This window comes from Poecilia reticulata, chromosome 3 (genome assembly GCF_904066995.2).
Source record: "Poecilia reticulata chromosome 3, P_reticulata-male-v2, whole genome shotgun sequence".
NCBI classification, from domain to species: domain Eukaryota; kingdom Metazoa; phylum Chordata; class Actinopteri; order Cyprinodontiformes; family Poeciliidae; genus Poecilia; species Poecilia reticulata.
In genome coordinates this window covers 29,546,098-29,563,317 of record NC_088832.1, presented here as the reverse complement: position 1 = coordinate 29,563,317, position 17,220 = coordinate 29,546,098, and the positions used below count along the sequence as shown (strand labels likewise).

At 39.5% G+C, this 17,220-nt stretch overlaps 1 protein-coding gene across 5 annotated transcripts in view; it reads right to left on the bottom strand.

The window, feature by feature from the left end:
* Positions 1–15,449, bottom strand: part of shf (Src homology 2 domain containing F) — a 100,153-nt gene extending 84,704 nt beyond the window's left edge. For 2 of the 5 annotated variants that reach the window (XM_008405637.3, XM_008405635.3), the window contains exon 1: positions 14,609–15,448. In XM_008405637.3, coding sequence (XP_008403859.1) covers positions 14,609–15,043 — 435 coding nt within the window. In that variant the 5' untranslated portion in view covers positions 15,044–15,448. Of the gene's footprint in view, positions 1–14,608 lie in introns of all 5 variants that reach the window. The other 3 variants (XM_008405634.3, XM_008405638.3, XM_081605429.1) reach the window with 2 other exon arrangements.
* Between the last annotated feature and the right edge of the window lie 1,771 nt (positions 15,450–17,220).

The following is a 17,220-nucleotide window of genomic DNA, read 5'->3' as shown; positions in this document are numbered from 1 at the left end:
TACTGCTGGTTTGATAGTGGTTCACACTTGCAACTTTCAGTATATTTTATAAGTTTGAAAGCTATACTGGATAATGAACTCAAAATGTCTGACATTCCCAGTCAGAATTTTGACGCCAGGAATAAGACTGGAAGCTAAAGACGTATGAAAATGCGAAAACAATAGTTTTTCAGACTATTAAAATCCTACTACTACTACAGTGACTATGACGATGTCAACTCTACTTCTAATAAAGGTAAATAATGACCATCCATAGCAGGGGGGCTAGAAAAATATATTTTGAATGCAATTTGTATATCTTCTTGCATTATGACTCTTAAAGACATCAGATTTCCAATATGGAAAGTCAAATTTTACAAAAGTCCAAAGAATATATTTGATGAATCTCTGGAGTGAACACATTGGAATAATTAAGTAATTAAGCATTTATTTATACAATGCCTTAAAAAAGAAAATAGAACCAGTACACACAAACAGCTAATTGAAAGAAATTGCCTTTTAAAGCTTAACACAGTTCACAGCCCTCAAATAAAGTAGCTCGAGTCTATTTTTCACAATTGTGACCTAAAAAAGTCTTGCTTTTATTGATTTACACTGGCAGATGTCCCTGTGTGTAAATCATATCATCAGATCTTGTTGAATATTTTCCCATATTAATCTTTAACAGCGCTCATTCCTTGAACTCAACCACCTTACTGCACCTTTGTCGCGGACCAGTGGATGTTTGGACATGCTTCAGGAAATAATGGAAATAACTTATTGAGTTATGCACTCCAAAAACATGACATCATCGTTTTGCCTTTCCTGTTGACATAATCTAGGAAACATCCAGGGCGAGTGATGAAAACTCCTTATAGCGGTACACCAACAGATTCAATGCAGTTGAAGACAAAAGTACTACACAAAATTAACATTCGAAACACACACTGCATCTTTCTTTTGTTAAGCTTTGGTTTGCATTGCAGCAGTTTTTCTTGAAAAAAAAAAGACACATACCCCTTTGAGTCCATACAGATTATCCTTTCTAAAACAGCTAAGTGTTATGGGTCTGGTTATAGAAAAACAGCACAAGCAAAAGTCGTTTTTGATTGCTATAACCTTCTAAAAATACTGAAGTGGATGTTGAATCATGTTAAAATCCTGCAATATTAAATCAGTCACTCTTCAGCGCCAATCAGAGTCAATTGCAGTGATATGAGCATCTTTAATTTATATTTTTTGTGGCCCAAACATGCATGTAAGCGATTTTTAAAAACAAAAGTGGTCTCAGTTAGTCCTGGACTTAAATCCTGAAGATTTGAGGTAAAATTAGGCAGCACCATTGCCTGCCCCCCCGACCGTAAAGGAGGCGCTTAATATTTCTAAATTGTTCCAATGACTCCTTCCTGTCCCACCACAGTGATGACTCCTCAACAGAAGGAGAAGTATTGGCTTGTGAGGAGAGGGGTGTTAGAGAACGGCAGCAGTGCCTGGGGGAACACCATCTGCCTTGTGGCATGCCAGGGTGTGTCAGGACTGCAGCCAAGCCACACTTGTCATGAAAGTAAAATTCTACCCGTCAGCACTGTGCTGCCTCCATATATCAGACCTTTGCTAAGCTGTGATGCAAGTCCACATGAATCTCATAAAGACACCTGACAGGCTTAGGGCATATCCCTGTGGCAGCTGGGTCCTTCGCTAGTCCGCAAGATGAAGAGAGAAAGGGCCCACTTAATTACTGGATTTGGTAGCTCAGATCCTGGCTGACTTTGACTTATACCTGCCGTGGCTCAGGCGGCTCACAAAGCAAGCGGTGAAAAAAAAAAAGAAAAGACTTCTTGAAAAGCACTGCGGCTCCCTGACCTCAAATCGGTGGGAACAGAGGGAAGAGCATTAACAAAGGAGGGAGACTGTGGCAGGCACCTGCCACTTTGGCTCAGTGTTCAGATGACACAAGAGCTTCTAGGATTACACTTTTATTCAGTGCAGGTCCTCCATTAGAAGCGGTGAAAATGTGAGCACCAGTTCTCCTGCTACACCCTTAATGCATAATGGGTTCAGAGGGCTCATCAGATAATCAAGGACAAAAAGAATAAAAATTTCATAAACCACATTAGATGAAATTTGAGTACAGAGATTGAATTATTATTTTTTTGTGGTTTTTAAACAGAAAGTGGGCTGCTGCTTCTTGAGCAACATATCCAGTGTGGTCAAATTAACCACAATAATCAATAAAAAAGTATGCTTATGATTTTACTCCAAACCCAGCAAACCAAAACTCTACTAAACAACAGGGAAAATTAACAGTATAGAGCTTTTCTTTTGATAGATAAATGCAATCAGATCATGGTCTCAATGTCATGACTAGTCCTGTAAGTATTGGCTGCATCAGGGGCTAGTCAAGGTTGAAAACCCTCTGAGACTGCTGCCAGAAAAGTCAGCAGGCTGTAGAAAGAGAAGGGAGGGAAAGAAAAAGGACTGACGTGTGTGATTTATGCCTCACGCCACAAGGGATTTTAGTCACCGATAACCTAATACACCTCAGTGCTTAGCAGCTCAATTGCATTATGGCATTTCAAAAGCTTTTTTTGTTGTTGCTATTGCTCTTTTGTTGTTGCTGTTGCTCTTTTGTTCTTCAGTGTGACACAAAAGGAAAGCATGCCTCCATTGTGAGGAAAGACAGCCATTGCAGAGGAGATAGGAAGGGAGGGGAGAGGAGACAATGGGTGAGGAGAAGCTATTTTTTTCAGCAGAACACAGTCGTAGAACAGACTGACATGTATGAAGTATGTTTACGCCTGTTGGGTTGAGGGACAAAAGTCGAATGTGCCTCATTGATGGCTCCTCTATTCTCTGCTTGTCGGGATGTACAGGATGAATGCAGTGTGTGCAGTCATGCTGAGATAACTTTGCCATTTTCTTAAAAGAACATACTGGCAAGAAACACACCCTCAAGGCACTTTATTTAAGATGAGAATGCTCAAAGCTTCTATGTTGACATAACACCGTTTCCAACACTAAGATGGCTTCATGTTTGTAAGAAGCAAGCACAAATCTGGTTACAATTCATTCAGGACCCCTTGTGAGGACTGAGCCCTGCTGGCTTCTGCATCTCCCACACAGATTAGGCAGATGGAAAACTGGCTTTGCCTCTTGGGGAGAGGCAATGCAGGAGTGCATTTCCCACAATACAGCTTTGACATTAATGAAACTTTATTGAAATGTTTTTCTGCGAAACACAGTTGCCACAAGAGCATTCCGGGCTCTCTGGGAGATGCAAAGAGTGATGTGGCTCCTGCACAGGCCTACTTAGGAGTCTGGAGAGGTAACTAATCAAATTAATATATATATGCTGTAGAGGCGTTGCTTTGCAGTGCATCAAAAGCCACTGGTGAGGACCACTGCAGAGATAAACTAATATTCTGTCTACAGTCCTCTGCAAAAGTATCCATTCCCCTTCCACTTTTTCACATTACAAATCACAACTTCAGTGTGTTTGATTTGATATTTCAGTTGTAAACCAGCAAAAAGTAGCACATAATTAAGTACAATGAAAATGACAAAACATTTCAAACATTTTTTTTATAAAAACGTGAAGACTGCGGAATATCTTTGTATTTAACACCTTTAATCTGATACACCTAAATTAAATCCAGTGCAACCAGCCACCCTTGTAAGTCCTATAATGACTAAATAGAGTCAACCTCTACATGTAATTTGATCCAGATGTTCTGTGAAAGCCTGAGAAGTTTATTAGAGAACGTTAGAGAACAAACTACATTGCAAACAAAAAAGACAACAGCAGCAGACAAGCTAGGGATACATTTAGGAAGAAATTTAACAAGGTTATGTTATAGCATAATCCGAGATTTTAATATTTCAGAAGTCACCATTCAATCCATCATGTGAAGATGAAAACAGTATGTATGGTGCAACTCTGCATCTCTGTTGACTCAACACTGAACAAACAAAAAACGATAATTTTATATGAACCAGACTAAAGACTTCTCCACATCTTAAGTGTATGTAATTTAAGTAACACTGAAAACTTCTTTTCACACATCAATGTGCTCTACCATCAGTTTTGCACATGTCCCCCACTGAGACATCTGCACTGCGGGTATCACCTTATTTACTGCATCCCCGTCTCCTTTTAGGACTCACGCCACATAAAATGTTGGCTCTTCTAATCTCTGCCCTTTTCCAGATAAAGCAGCACTCACAAGCCACCAGAGTGAACCAGGTTCTTTAGAGCGCTTAGGCTCATGTTGATCGCAGTTGGCACGGGAACACTTCAAGATGCAGTGATAACTACTGATACAAATCCCTACAGTGTAGTCTAACTGTGTGTGCATGCAGAAATTAGTCTAGTGAGAAATAAAGGAGTGGAAGCATGCTACACTACTAGAAGTACAACCACTGTGCAATTTAAAGCAATTAAGCAGCCTTTGGTTCCACGTGGGGCTGCTAAGTCAATATACACTTCTAAAAACATGTAAATGTAATTATTGACAGAATAAAATGGCTTGTGTTAGTTGTGAGTACTCAGTGTTTCAATCAGTTAAAATTAAGACTTGTGAACCCGCTGAAACCTTCCAGAAACTCAGGAAGTTAAGGGAGGCTTTCAGAAGGTTAAAAATAGCAGCCGCCTGTCATTTTCTATTGTTAGTATGACAGCTGTCTTCCCTCTTCTGTTCTTATTGATGAAATCATTTCTGCTGCACATTTTCCCAGGTAAACTGGTGTAGATACAGTACGCAGTCCATTACATGTTCTCACTAAAATCAACTTTGTCAGACAGGAAAGTTAAATCCACTGTACGAAATTATTTGAGTGTATGCAGAGCTTAGACTTTAGTTTTTAACCAGTTCTTTGATAACAGGTTGGACATTTGCTGTGTAATGTGTGTGTTATTTACAGGTCTAAGCATGTTAAGAAACAATTCCGAATTGACCAGAGTTTCCCATCTACTAATGGTTTCATGATTCTTTGTTAGAAAACTTTTTGTTAGAAAAAGATTGGTGATCTTGTAGACATAATCTAAAAAGAAATATGAAATCAATGTCAGCTTGGAAATTCCTGACAAATGCATTTATTGTTTTAAGATGAAATACAGAAAAAAATTCACACCACAAATAAAACTATACCCAGGGTACTAGAGCAAAGTCAGAAAATGTCAAATTTTTATCAATAGATTGCCTCAAACAAACAGTCAGCTAAGCTACACTCGGCTCTCCTTTACTTCTAGCAAAAACATGCAGTATGTAACTTTGGCTTTCACACTTTTAAAAACGCTAAATGTGCACCCTCCCTCTTGATAAATTCCTATTCTGCCTGCTCACGTCTCCTGAAGAACGAACCCATCTTTTGTCAAAGCACCCAAGGCAGCGAAGCACAAAAAGCACCTCAACTTGTCCCAGCGGACCTCATTCATGGAAACGAAATCCGCATTGCCACTTAAGACCTCCAGTGGAGAGAAAAGAGGAGCCCATGGGTTGCACACTATGAAGGTCCTCTTAATATGCGACAGATATTCAAGATTAAGTACTTGACGACACGCTTGGCAAAATCCAATTTCCTTTCTCTGTCCCCGTCCCAGTGTGATAGATTTATTGGCAGTGTTTTCTACATACAGTTAGTGGTGCAACTCAAGAGTTGAAAATAATTCAGGTGTCACGGTGGAATGTTGGAATTTTATAAAATATAGTAATCCTCTTTATGTGTGCACGAGTGATTTGTTCTTACTGTGACTGCACCAATTTCAGTCTTCACTTTGGTAAAAGTCATGATAAAAAGATGTTATTTATATATATATATATATATATATTTAGGAGAAGTGGGGTAGACAAAAAAAAAACTGCGTGATGACATACAGCAGTCAAAAATATTCACAGCCATACCCAACTTAAAAAGACATTGAAGTGACGGGACAATGTTTTTAAATTCTTTGTGCCAAATTCTGACCCTACCATCTGAAATCAAGACTCATTCAACCAGGCAACAATTTCCCAGTTCAATTTTGTCCAAATTTACTGAGCCAGTGCCAAATTATAGCTGCTGTGTCTTGTTCTTAGCTGAGAGGAGTGGCACCAGGTGTGATGTTCTGCTTCTGAAGTCCATTTGTTTCAACATTTGGCCTTTGTGCATTCAAAAATGCCATCCTGCATTTTGAGTTTAATTTAATTGCTTTTTTTAAAATCACTCTGAAAATAGCCTACCCATTTTTCTCTGATATCAGCAAGGTATTTTCATCTACACAATTGCAGCTCACTGGACAACTTTTCTTTTTCAGTCTATTCTGCAGAAACCCAAGAGATGATTGTGTGTGAAATCCCCGGCAGATCATCAGTTTCTGTGCACAAACCAGCCTGTCTGGCACCAACAACCATGTTCAAAGTCACTTACGTTTCCTTTCTTCCTCATTCTGATTCTGGGTTGTGAGGTTCAACAATTCATCTTTACTACATCTAGACAGCTGAAGGCTCTCACTGGTTGCTGTGAATTAATTGGCTGATTGTTCGCAGTTTGTGTTATAAGCGTAACTAGTAAAATGACCATTGAAAGTCTATGGGTCACAACTGAAACATTATTATTGACTCCCCAAACGCTTAATTAAATTAAACTTTAAACCATAAGAGATGTCAGAAAACTTTAGAAAGTAATAAATATGCATATCTTAACACAGCCATCCTCCACTGCAAAGAGAGAAGTGCCGAGCCGAACGAGATGACTGTTAATTCAATATTTGGAAGCATGGTAAACACAGTGTCAATGGCTTCTTTCATTTCCACTGCTGCCACTGCTAAAACTACAGCCAGACAGCAAAGATAAAATGGCCCAGAAAATTGACATCATAATTCAGACTTTCTCCTTCTGTTCGCTGATTGGCCCGTTTGAAATTCTCTTGGAGAACTCCACTTCAATAGGAGAAAGCCCAGATGTATCAGTGAAGGGAGATGACAATCGAGCAGAATTGCATAGGAAGGCAATCGCCAGGCTAAACAATACTTAGTGTTGTAAACAAATACTACGTTATGCATTTTCAGAGTTGATTTTATCCTTCACTCAACTCATAAGAAATCCAAAGCCTGTTGCTATTTAAAAAAAAAAAGATTTCATTGATAAATCCTTACCATCTTTGGAAGGGATAAATATTTTTGACTCCAAGTATGGACTGTTGACATGCAATTCACTCCCATTTGATTCTTACATAACAGTGTACCACCACAAACAACACAACCGTTTATCTTCCATAACAGAAAAACTGACAAGATTAGGACAGCAGAACTGCATGAAACAATGTGGTGAGGTCCAGTGGGAGGGAAGCTTTGATTTTGGTCTCTCTTCACAGAGGAGGGAGGAAAAGAAGCCACAGTTTGTCCGTAAACAAAGCTGGAGGTTTTGTGATGCTATGCGAGGACGGCTGTGACTCTGAAGCCTTGGATAACCTCTCTGCCAACGATCCAGTGGGATCGCTGCACGTTGCGAACGCCGAAAATGTGCAAGAACAGGGTGGAGCCCCACAGGGCTGCCATTGCTACGTGGCTGACCACTCACCTCTCTGGACAGAATAACAAAGGTTGAGTGAAGATATAGAAAGTATTGTGATGGACAAGTTCTCAGAGTGCCGCCAACTGTAACTGTTTCTTACAGCCGGACACGACAAGTCAAAACAGCCGGGAGAATTAACTTAGCTTTTATTTCAGCATTCAAGCATCAACCTGAAAATCCGGCCTACACAAAGTGGCAAGCACAGACTTGTCAAGCTAAAGAAGGGAATGTCACCAAGCTGTAAACACTTCCTGTCAGGAAAGGAGCACTTCCTTAATCCTAGAGATACCAAATAATACCAAACAACAAGACAGTGGTTTTCAGGCTCTTCCCATATCAGCATTATCCAATAACATAAAACAATAAATGATTAAATAAAATAATTATGATGTGTGGGGGAAAAAGCAAAGAAGGGATTAATAATGTGTTATTCACATCCACTCATTTCCAGTTAATTCCAGTCCTGCTGTGAAGTCCAGGTGATTGACTTCTCTGTGGGCATTCAGATCACAGGTCAGAACTCTCTGAACACAGAAGTCTGACCGCCTCCTACAGTGTGTCACAAAAACAACGACCTGTAGTTAATCAGAAGGCGAATTGCAAACCAGCCACTATCTGCATGACCTCAACATCATAGCGTCTTCTGATGTAAACAGAGCCATTCATTTACAACTCAGTGAGTTTAGATTTTTTTTTTTTGCAATAAGAAGCTTTAAGCTTCTTGCAGATCTGTTCCTTGGGTCTCATATGGCAGGCAAGCGTATGCATTTCTCTTTAATCTGTGGGAGACGATCTGCCTGCAGACCAGGGCTCCCTCGTTCTACACTCAGCTGCACACACTGTCATTAAACAAAACAGAGCCATGTGTCTACAACTCCCCAGCGGCCAGAGCTGCAGCACAAGTCTGAGGGCTAATTGTGACCTGGTGGAGTCATGTGACTGATGTTCAGGCCCAAAGTTAGAAAAAGAAAATTGAGCAACACAAACACAAGCAGACTCCACTGGGACTCTTTAAACTGGAAAGAAGGCTTGCAGATGGAGAGAGGAAAGAAAATAAGCAAACAATGGCTAAAGGCCATCTTTTCCCAGAGCTGTAACTTTGCTCCACTTGAGGTGGTTGGTAGTAAAATCTAAACCATGACTTGTTATTATCCTCATTTACTGCATAGGATTACACTGCCAAGATGCTAATGTAATAGGATACCAAAATGTTATCTTAGTAAAAAGAAGAAGTTCTGCCATGTATCCTTTCCATTGACAGAACTTGTCAATCTGTAAGTAAGAAGCTGAGCTTTATCATTTTCTTTATTTCAAAACTCCCTTCGTGTTCAAGTAAGGAATGCATAGAAATGCTCTTTTGTCAATAAACACAAAGCAAAAGAAGGACTTTGAACATACGATGTGCTTGTCATGAAAACTAATCAAGATTAATTTCAAAGAGTTTCTTAGAATCAGGATAGTTCAGGAAACACTCTGCGTTCTTTAATGTCTCAAGAGTCAAGATGTAATTTAATACTTCATTTCATGACAACAATAACACTGTCTAAATGGGACAACACTGAGGTATGGTAGCTATAGCAACCCACACTTACTCTCACAACTGATAATTAATAAAATAATTACTTTCTTGCTTAAAGATGTGAGTATCATGCTGATTATGAAAAACAACAGCTGCAAGGTCCAAAAACGCACACAACACAGCTTTCACACAAATCTGTTGATGACTTGAACCTCGGCTTAAAGCTGTCAAAGCATTGGAAATTACTTAAAACATGACTTTTCCACTTCAGCTGCTGCTATACATTTCCACAGCGTTTTACTTAATCAGTTTTGCCTAATCCAACATGCTTTGATTGCTGTTGAAACTGTTTGGGAAAATGAAGGAGGGTTGTGATGAGCCGTAACCCAATTCAGCCTGTTATTAATCTGACCAGTCAAATAAAATTTCTGTGACTTGCAAAAATGTATTTCCAGCCCCTGAACTTTTCCACATTTTTTCACGTCACAACCTAAAACTTAAAGACATTTTATTAAGATTCTAATTGATAAACACAAAATTGATGATGGATCATCTGCTATACCGCTAAAGGCTTACCTTCCACGAGAACAACGATGGAAGATTGTTCTGGAAGAACAACTTCTTTGTTCTTCCAGAACAACAATGCAATGGGTTAGAGAGAAACATCCTAGACTTAGAATAGTGCAGTCAATGTCTAGACCCAAATCCAAATGACAATCTGTGACAAAACTTAAAACAAATGTTCACCGGCTCTCAATCTGCTCCTGCAGAACCTGAAGTATTGTGTGTAGACGCAAAAAGCTGGTGGAGACATACTGAAAAAACCTTACATCTGTATTTGCAGGGGAAGGTGGTTACAACAACTTCTTGTCTCCAGGGGTGCTGAATGTGCACACCATACTTTCCAGGCTATTATATCCAATTTCCTTCCACTCTACTATTATGCGCTACTTTGCATTGGCCCATCATACAAAATCCAAATAAAACATATTGAAGTTTGTGGTTGCAACATGACAAAACATGAAAAAGTTCAACCTAGAATGCTGTATCTAGGTGAATGAATCTCAAAGAGTCTGATGTTTTGAGCTGTTGCGTAGTTTTGTGAAGAGAAGGACTTTCACAGAGCCAGGTAATATTGATGTTTGTGCTGGATGTGTCTCCTGTCTGTGGGAAAGATAAGTGTGTGAACGGCCAGTGGGATGCACTCATAAAAATCCACTGATGTCTCGAGTAACAAGGCTGAAAAGCAGAGCAAAGGCTTTCGGGATGAGAGGAAATGATGGTGCGCAGTTTAGTCAAGCTCAGAAGGCAGAGGAATCTGTCAAGCATGCTCAGTCTGCTCCTGGTAATTGGAAGTTGGTGGATGGTACATTTGGTAGTAAACTACTTCACATTCTGGTGCACTCAAAGTGATCAATACTTTTTATATTTGCTTATTCATCTGAAAAAATCTTCCGTGGCAACATAAAACGTACAAATAATCCAAGTAATATTTGAATGTATGTTTTTATGTTGAGGAAAAGTATCCATCAAAGACATCTGTATATTTTGCAACTGAGTAACAACAACGTTTAAACCTTTCCAATTGAAGAGCTTCTCTTCAGACATATTGCATATGCATCCATATTGATTGGGCTGCAGAATCGATTTTCTGAGCACGCAATTAGCATGGAATATATATATATATATATATATATATATTACACATTTTCGAAAACATGGATGCTAAAACTCAATCCAACTGAGAAGTTTTGTTTTTGCCTCTGTAGTGATGATAAATGCAACACAATATACAGTAACTAGTTATTGTTTGACCCAAGACTTACTTCTTGCCTTGTAGACAAATTTTTAACAGGCATTACTATCTGATGCATAATAATCATCATAATCGCCCCTCAGAGAGTCGGGTCCAACACGTTTTCACATAGATAAATCTACAAGCTGGTAGAGCTGTGAGCGTTGGCGGCTGCCAAACAGAAGTTTCCCAGGTGAACAAACAGATAGCAACAATAGCGTGAGGTGTTTCATGGGGAAGCAGCAGACTGTCAGTCAGCTTCACCCGACTGCCTGTTTACACATTTGTCGAACAGAGCCCGTCATCACTTTGGGGCGTCCTTGAGAGGAGTTAGTTTAGCGCTGAGTGGAGCGATGAGCTGGGAGATGAGGCCTTTAATTAGTTTCCAGGCAGGATGATAATTGATCATCTCTCTCAGCTAACTCTACCATGAAGGGCTCGGCGTAATTAAAAACAAAACAAATCACAATTTCCTGTAAACTCTAAACTGTGAGCGAAGGCAATGTGCATCAAAGTTTTACAGAGAAAGGAAAGCAAGAACGGGAATCATAAAAATCTAAAGAACAAGAAAATATTCAGACCTTTATGTTTGATTTTAGTTCTTTATCTAGCTTTTCTTTCTTCTGGAGTCTGCTGAATAGAAATGGACTCAGAAAATTCCCTTGCTGCTGCTATTGGCACTTCAGGCATTAGGTAAGCAGTGATATAATTAGCATTCATGAGTCAAGTAATTAAAACATCAATGCAACCGAGCAGTGCTGTTAAGACACTCATGTGCTCTCTGCTCAGTCAGAAGTCAGTGTTAAGCCTTTTCAGTCAGAAGATGGACAGGCACATTTATGAGCAGGCACGCATGGCTGTTTGTGAGAAGCTGTGCCAGAATCCATCTAGAAATAACCAGAGATGCACCAAACTAAAAGCCAAAGGTCACTGATGTGAAAACATAATCAGATTTTTTCCATTACTTAATGCTTAGTATTAAAACTAGAAAAGTCCTACATTTTTTATTTATGTACTCCAAACTCAAGTAACAATAAAGTTGAATTTGCAGCTCAGACCTTGGAGAAAAAAAGAAATTGATATTGGCCCAGAGACAACTAATCAGTGCATCCCTAAAATTAACAAATGCTGAAAAAGGCACAATGAAGAGTACTTTAACATTAGGCAGAAAGGGAACACTAAATATTTTCAGCCCTTTAATGCCAATCTGAAGAATTAGAGGACAGGAAATAAAACACGGCAAACAGCTCATCCTCCTACATAGATTGTTGGAACATGTGTATAGGAAGGAGTATGATCCTTTATTCTCATGCTTTTAATTTATTCTCACCTGAAGAGTTTATCTAGCATAGATTTACAAACAATTACCTTCACTAGCAGAGTGGGAGAGAAAACAGACAGCTCCCACACAACCTAATTCACAAAAAAGTTAAGGTTGTGCAGCTATGAAGGAACACAGATTTATCTAGTATCTGTGTTTCACCTGAGTTTCCACCCTGAATCATGAAAAATAAACATAAACCATACCACCAAAGTATTTGCACACATACTCAGACACACATTTAAAATGATATGACAGCCTGTCTTGATACATAGACTTTATGAGACTATCCTACCCTTTTTAAGCTCAACACATATGCGAAAGTTGTCCCCAATTTTAAAGGAACATTTTGAGGAAAGCATGTTTGAAGTCAGTCACTGATGATAGACAAAATGTGTCTCTCAGGCTTTGATCTTAGTTTTTGTTTGCACAGCAGACAAAGTCCAATGTTTTGGTCCACATGCAGCTTTATCACAACAGTCTAAACAAACCAATGCCAATTTTTCACTGGAACTGTGTGAAAACATAGCACAGGGTATATAATGTCTCCTCCACCAAACTTTAAACATGACAAAATGCAATCACACAAATATGGTTGAACCCGACTCATCTATTTAATTATCACTATATCATATCATCACTGCTTTAGAGTCCAATAGCAGCATGCAGCTGCATCCGACACTCTGCTTTGCACTAGGCAATGTAAGGTGATTCATTCTATAAAGACTTCACATGATCCTTTAGGAAATCTAAAGACCAAACAAGGTTTAGAGATCTGGAGCTACTGAATCAGCATATGATTACAACAACATACACAAATTCACCGATCTTAGAGTTACAGCTGTTGGTAACAGTAGGTACATGAATTTGATAACTTGGTTTATATATTTTGCCAATAGTTTTGTAATAAGGTTTATTGATCTGCAACGGCACCGTATTCATCCAACCTTCCTTTTCCCCACACACACCCAAACCCCACCAGCTGTCAGTACTGGTTTAGCTTGGCCATAACATCATGACATCAAGCTCTTACTATTCCATCAACTGCCTGTCAGTGTCAGCCATGTCCGCTCATGATGAGAGACACATTCGAAGTGCTAACGCATCAGAGTCCCTGACTTCAGAAAGCGCTGGTTAACATGAGACAATCTCTTTCCTCGGCCTGAGAAGGTGAAGTGAAAAATAAAAGTATGTTTTGGATAACATTTTACTATGTTAAAATTAAACATGTGCATGTTGAAATTGAAAAGTAAAACCAGTTGGGTGGCAGTGTGTAAAAACAAAATGTTATGACTGACTGAATGATTCCTTTAAGCTTTTATTTGCATTATAGGTTTGCAACCTATAATTCCTCGCTTTTATCTCAATGTGTCATCAAACCACTGTTGGGGAAGTAAAAATCTCAGTCTCCCTTAATACAACATCCTTACGACAGCCTGCAGACATTGTGAAATATAAGTAAAAGCACTGAACGAAAACCAACTGTAAAGTTGCCACATGTCACAAGACAGGTGCAAAAGCAAAACAAACTCAGAGGAGGAAGTAACGTGAAGGTGAAAGCGAGGGGGACCACCAAACATTCCAGCACTCAGTCGTGACTGAAGCATGATCTGAGGGCTGCCGGGTGTGTATATTCACAGGGATGTGCTTTCATCTCCGCTGATAAGCAATACAAACACAGAAAAGCATTCCTCAGATGGATCACTCTCAGTAATTCAGCAAATCGTGAAGCTCGCTGACGCCAAACATCTCTGCAGCCTTCAAGACTTGAACCCAGAACATGGATTCCTGGGAATCCAGAGATGACAGCTGTGCTCCAAGGCATAGCCTGCGTATCTGCTCCCTGTTTCCACCTTGCTGAGGGCATGTTTGAATAGTTTGTGAGTGGTTTGGTGAAGGGTTTGAGGTGCTTCAAAGCACTGTGCACATAAAGAGGATCAAACTAAAGTCATATAACCTAACATTTACAAACTCTTCTCAAAGCAGAAGAGATCATCTCGGTGAACACTAAAGTTGACTGATGAACCTGGACTGAAATTTGGGGGATTTAGATGAAGTTGTGATGTTTTCAATTTGTTCATTTTCAAAACATTGAGAAATGCAGCTTTTTTTTTTTTTCTCGCATCAAATGTAGAGCTGTAGAGTTGTGTAATATATGACAGCACTCCCTGCAGGGCAGGTTGGATATTAGACCGGGGCTGATGGCGCAACTCATGCTGCTGTGTGGCTGTGATAACAAGTTCTGCCAGTTGTAATTTCTAACAGGAGTTGGGCAAGTGCCTCTAAAACACACCACGTTTTCTTTTTAATAAAAAAATCGTTTTATGAAAACCATAGCCTACTTTGGACAGAGAAAATAAGACTTGTTTTTTTTTTCTAACTATATCAACAAAAAAAGTGAAATATTAATAATAAAAAGTTGCTGCAATCAAACTTCCCCCACCTTTTCCTTGTTGTCTTGTTCCAACGGAGGTGAAGAAGTAGGAGACTTAACGCTCCCCACAGCTACGGCTTGGGTGACTGTGACACCCCCGCCTGGAGCTGGGCTGCTCTTTTCGATAGTTTCCACCTTAATAAGTCGGTGCTTCGGCGACACAAATTTGTTATCCGACGGGACCACAGTGTTCAAGCTCGAACCGAAAGAAATATTTCCACCCGGAGTGTACGGGTCTTCGAAGTCCAACTCCTTTTGTAGTTTGTAAGCAGCGAGGATGTCCGGCTGAGCTGGACTCGGAAAAGTAGCCCCGGTGCCAGTTTGTTGGAAGCCAGGCGCTCCAGGCACACCGGTGTGACAGTGTCTGTAGTCCGGTTTTGGTGGCGCCGGAGGGGGTGCTTTGGTAGTTTTGAATCCTAGGTGCTCCTTGAACCACTTGGCCATACTGCCAGTTCATCGCTCTGAAGTCAATGAATGTAGTTTCAGCTTCACCGTTTCCGCCAGCGCAGCCCGAATAAAGTAGGGGGTCCTCGGGTCACGCGCGGCCAGCCGACCAGGTTCAGAGCGTGTCGCAGGTCTCGTGGCGGACCGAGGAAAGAGTGCGCGGGCGCCGGCGGAGAGCAGCCACCGGGACTTTTCTGATCTGCCCCGCCGCAACTCTGTCACTGTCACACTCGCACACAGCCAAGCATACACACGCACACACACGCAGCTGTCGCCCTGGCCGCTCGGCTCCGAACCACGTCAGTTTTCCCAGACTACGCAACACGGGAGCGCTTGTGCAAGAGGAACACACGTCTCACACAACCTGTCCTCCTCTCCTCCATACCTGAGAACACTCACTGCCACCTACTGGACTTTGGAAACTGCGCTTGCTCGCTGTGGACCTTAAACACAGTCACAGCAGGATGCACAGATTTATCAGCTCAAACCTCATTTTACCACTTGCTCCCTTCTGAAAGACTTGGGAGTCCCGAATGCTTTTGTGAAGTGAGAGCAAACCAAGGAGGGACAACTTTCTAGTCTTTAACAATAAATATGTTTTTCAGAGACACTTGGAATTAAAGATAATTTCCCATTTCCCTTTGGGATAAATGAAGTATTTCTGAATTTGAATTAAATTGCATTGAATAAGGAGCTGTACTTTATTCAAAAATTAAAATAATGGCACAATATCCAATGATATGCAATGTCCTTATGTATTTGGTTTGATATGCGTACTCTTAATCAAAAATTATTTAAATAATTATTTTAAAAAGTAAAATGTTTAACTACAATAGTAATTGTAAGTTTATGCATGCTTGTGTATTTTTCATAAATAATTCTATTTATTTATAATAAGCAAATAATTAATTAACTTTTCTTCATTTTAACAAAATGCATCCCATTTCTTGATCAACATTCATCTATCCTACTTTGTTTGGGTGTGCAAAATGTTTTCCTGAAAACTGGAAAAGGACAACGGGAATTGACTTCTAGCTCTTAAAAATGTAACAAATGAGGGGAAAAAAGCTGTACTTGCCAATCTCAATATTTCATTAGTTAAAAATCACTGAAAAGTTTAAGTATTTCAGTACCATATTTTCCGGACTATAAGGTGCACCTAAAAGCCTTAAATTTTCTCAAAAATCAGCAGTGCGCCTTATAATCCGGTGCGCCTTATGTATGGGTCAAATACAGAAATGGACGCCATAATTGAGAGTGCGCCTTATGAACTGGTGCGCCTTATAGTCTGGAAAATATGGTATATTGCATTTGGAATCACGGTAACACTTTATTTGAAGGAGGGTGAATAAGACTGTCATGACACTTTCATAAACATGACATAACACCCATCATGAACATGAATAAGCCTTCATGAATATTTATGACTGTTGTCATAAAGCGTCATTCGGTAAATTATGACACCCTTAATACAAAGTTGACATTATTCAAAATGTCTTTGTTATGACAACTTGACATTAACCAAGAAATCATTACTGATATAAATTTGTTATAAAAGTATTACTGATTGCACTTTAAAAATTAGGTAACTTTATGTTATTAAAGGTAAAGTATAAACAGTAATGATTTATTGGTTAATATTCATGAAGGGTTATTCATGTTCATAACAGGTGTTTATGACAGTGTCATGTCAGTCTTATTCACCCCCCTTCAAATAAAGTGTTACCGGAAAGGAATAAACACAGCTCAGATATTCCGTTCAATTCAGTTTATTTACATCACGCAGATTCACGATTAACATTGTCTCAAGGCACTTTGGAAAACAAAATCCTGTTTATACACAGAAATATGTAGTAATTTCAGTCTAATTATACAGAAATATTCGAAGTCAATTCCATACATTCCAATTTGATCCTAACCAATGTTGTCAGATTTATTTTATTTTATGTAATGGTAAAAAAAAATCTCACAACTAAAACCCAATCGATCATAACAAGTCATTAACTTTTCACCATTCCCAGTGAAAAGCGAGATCCCCTTTTACTGGAAAGCAACCGCAGACTTGCTCAGTCTGAATGGCCTTCAACTGTGAGGTTTGAGAAAATAGAAACACAGAAAACACAGAAAGCACAGGTCGTGAAGTAGTTTTGATAATAAATGCAAAGCAAAGATTAAAT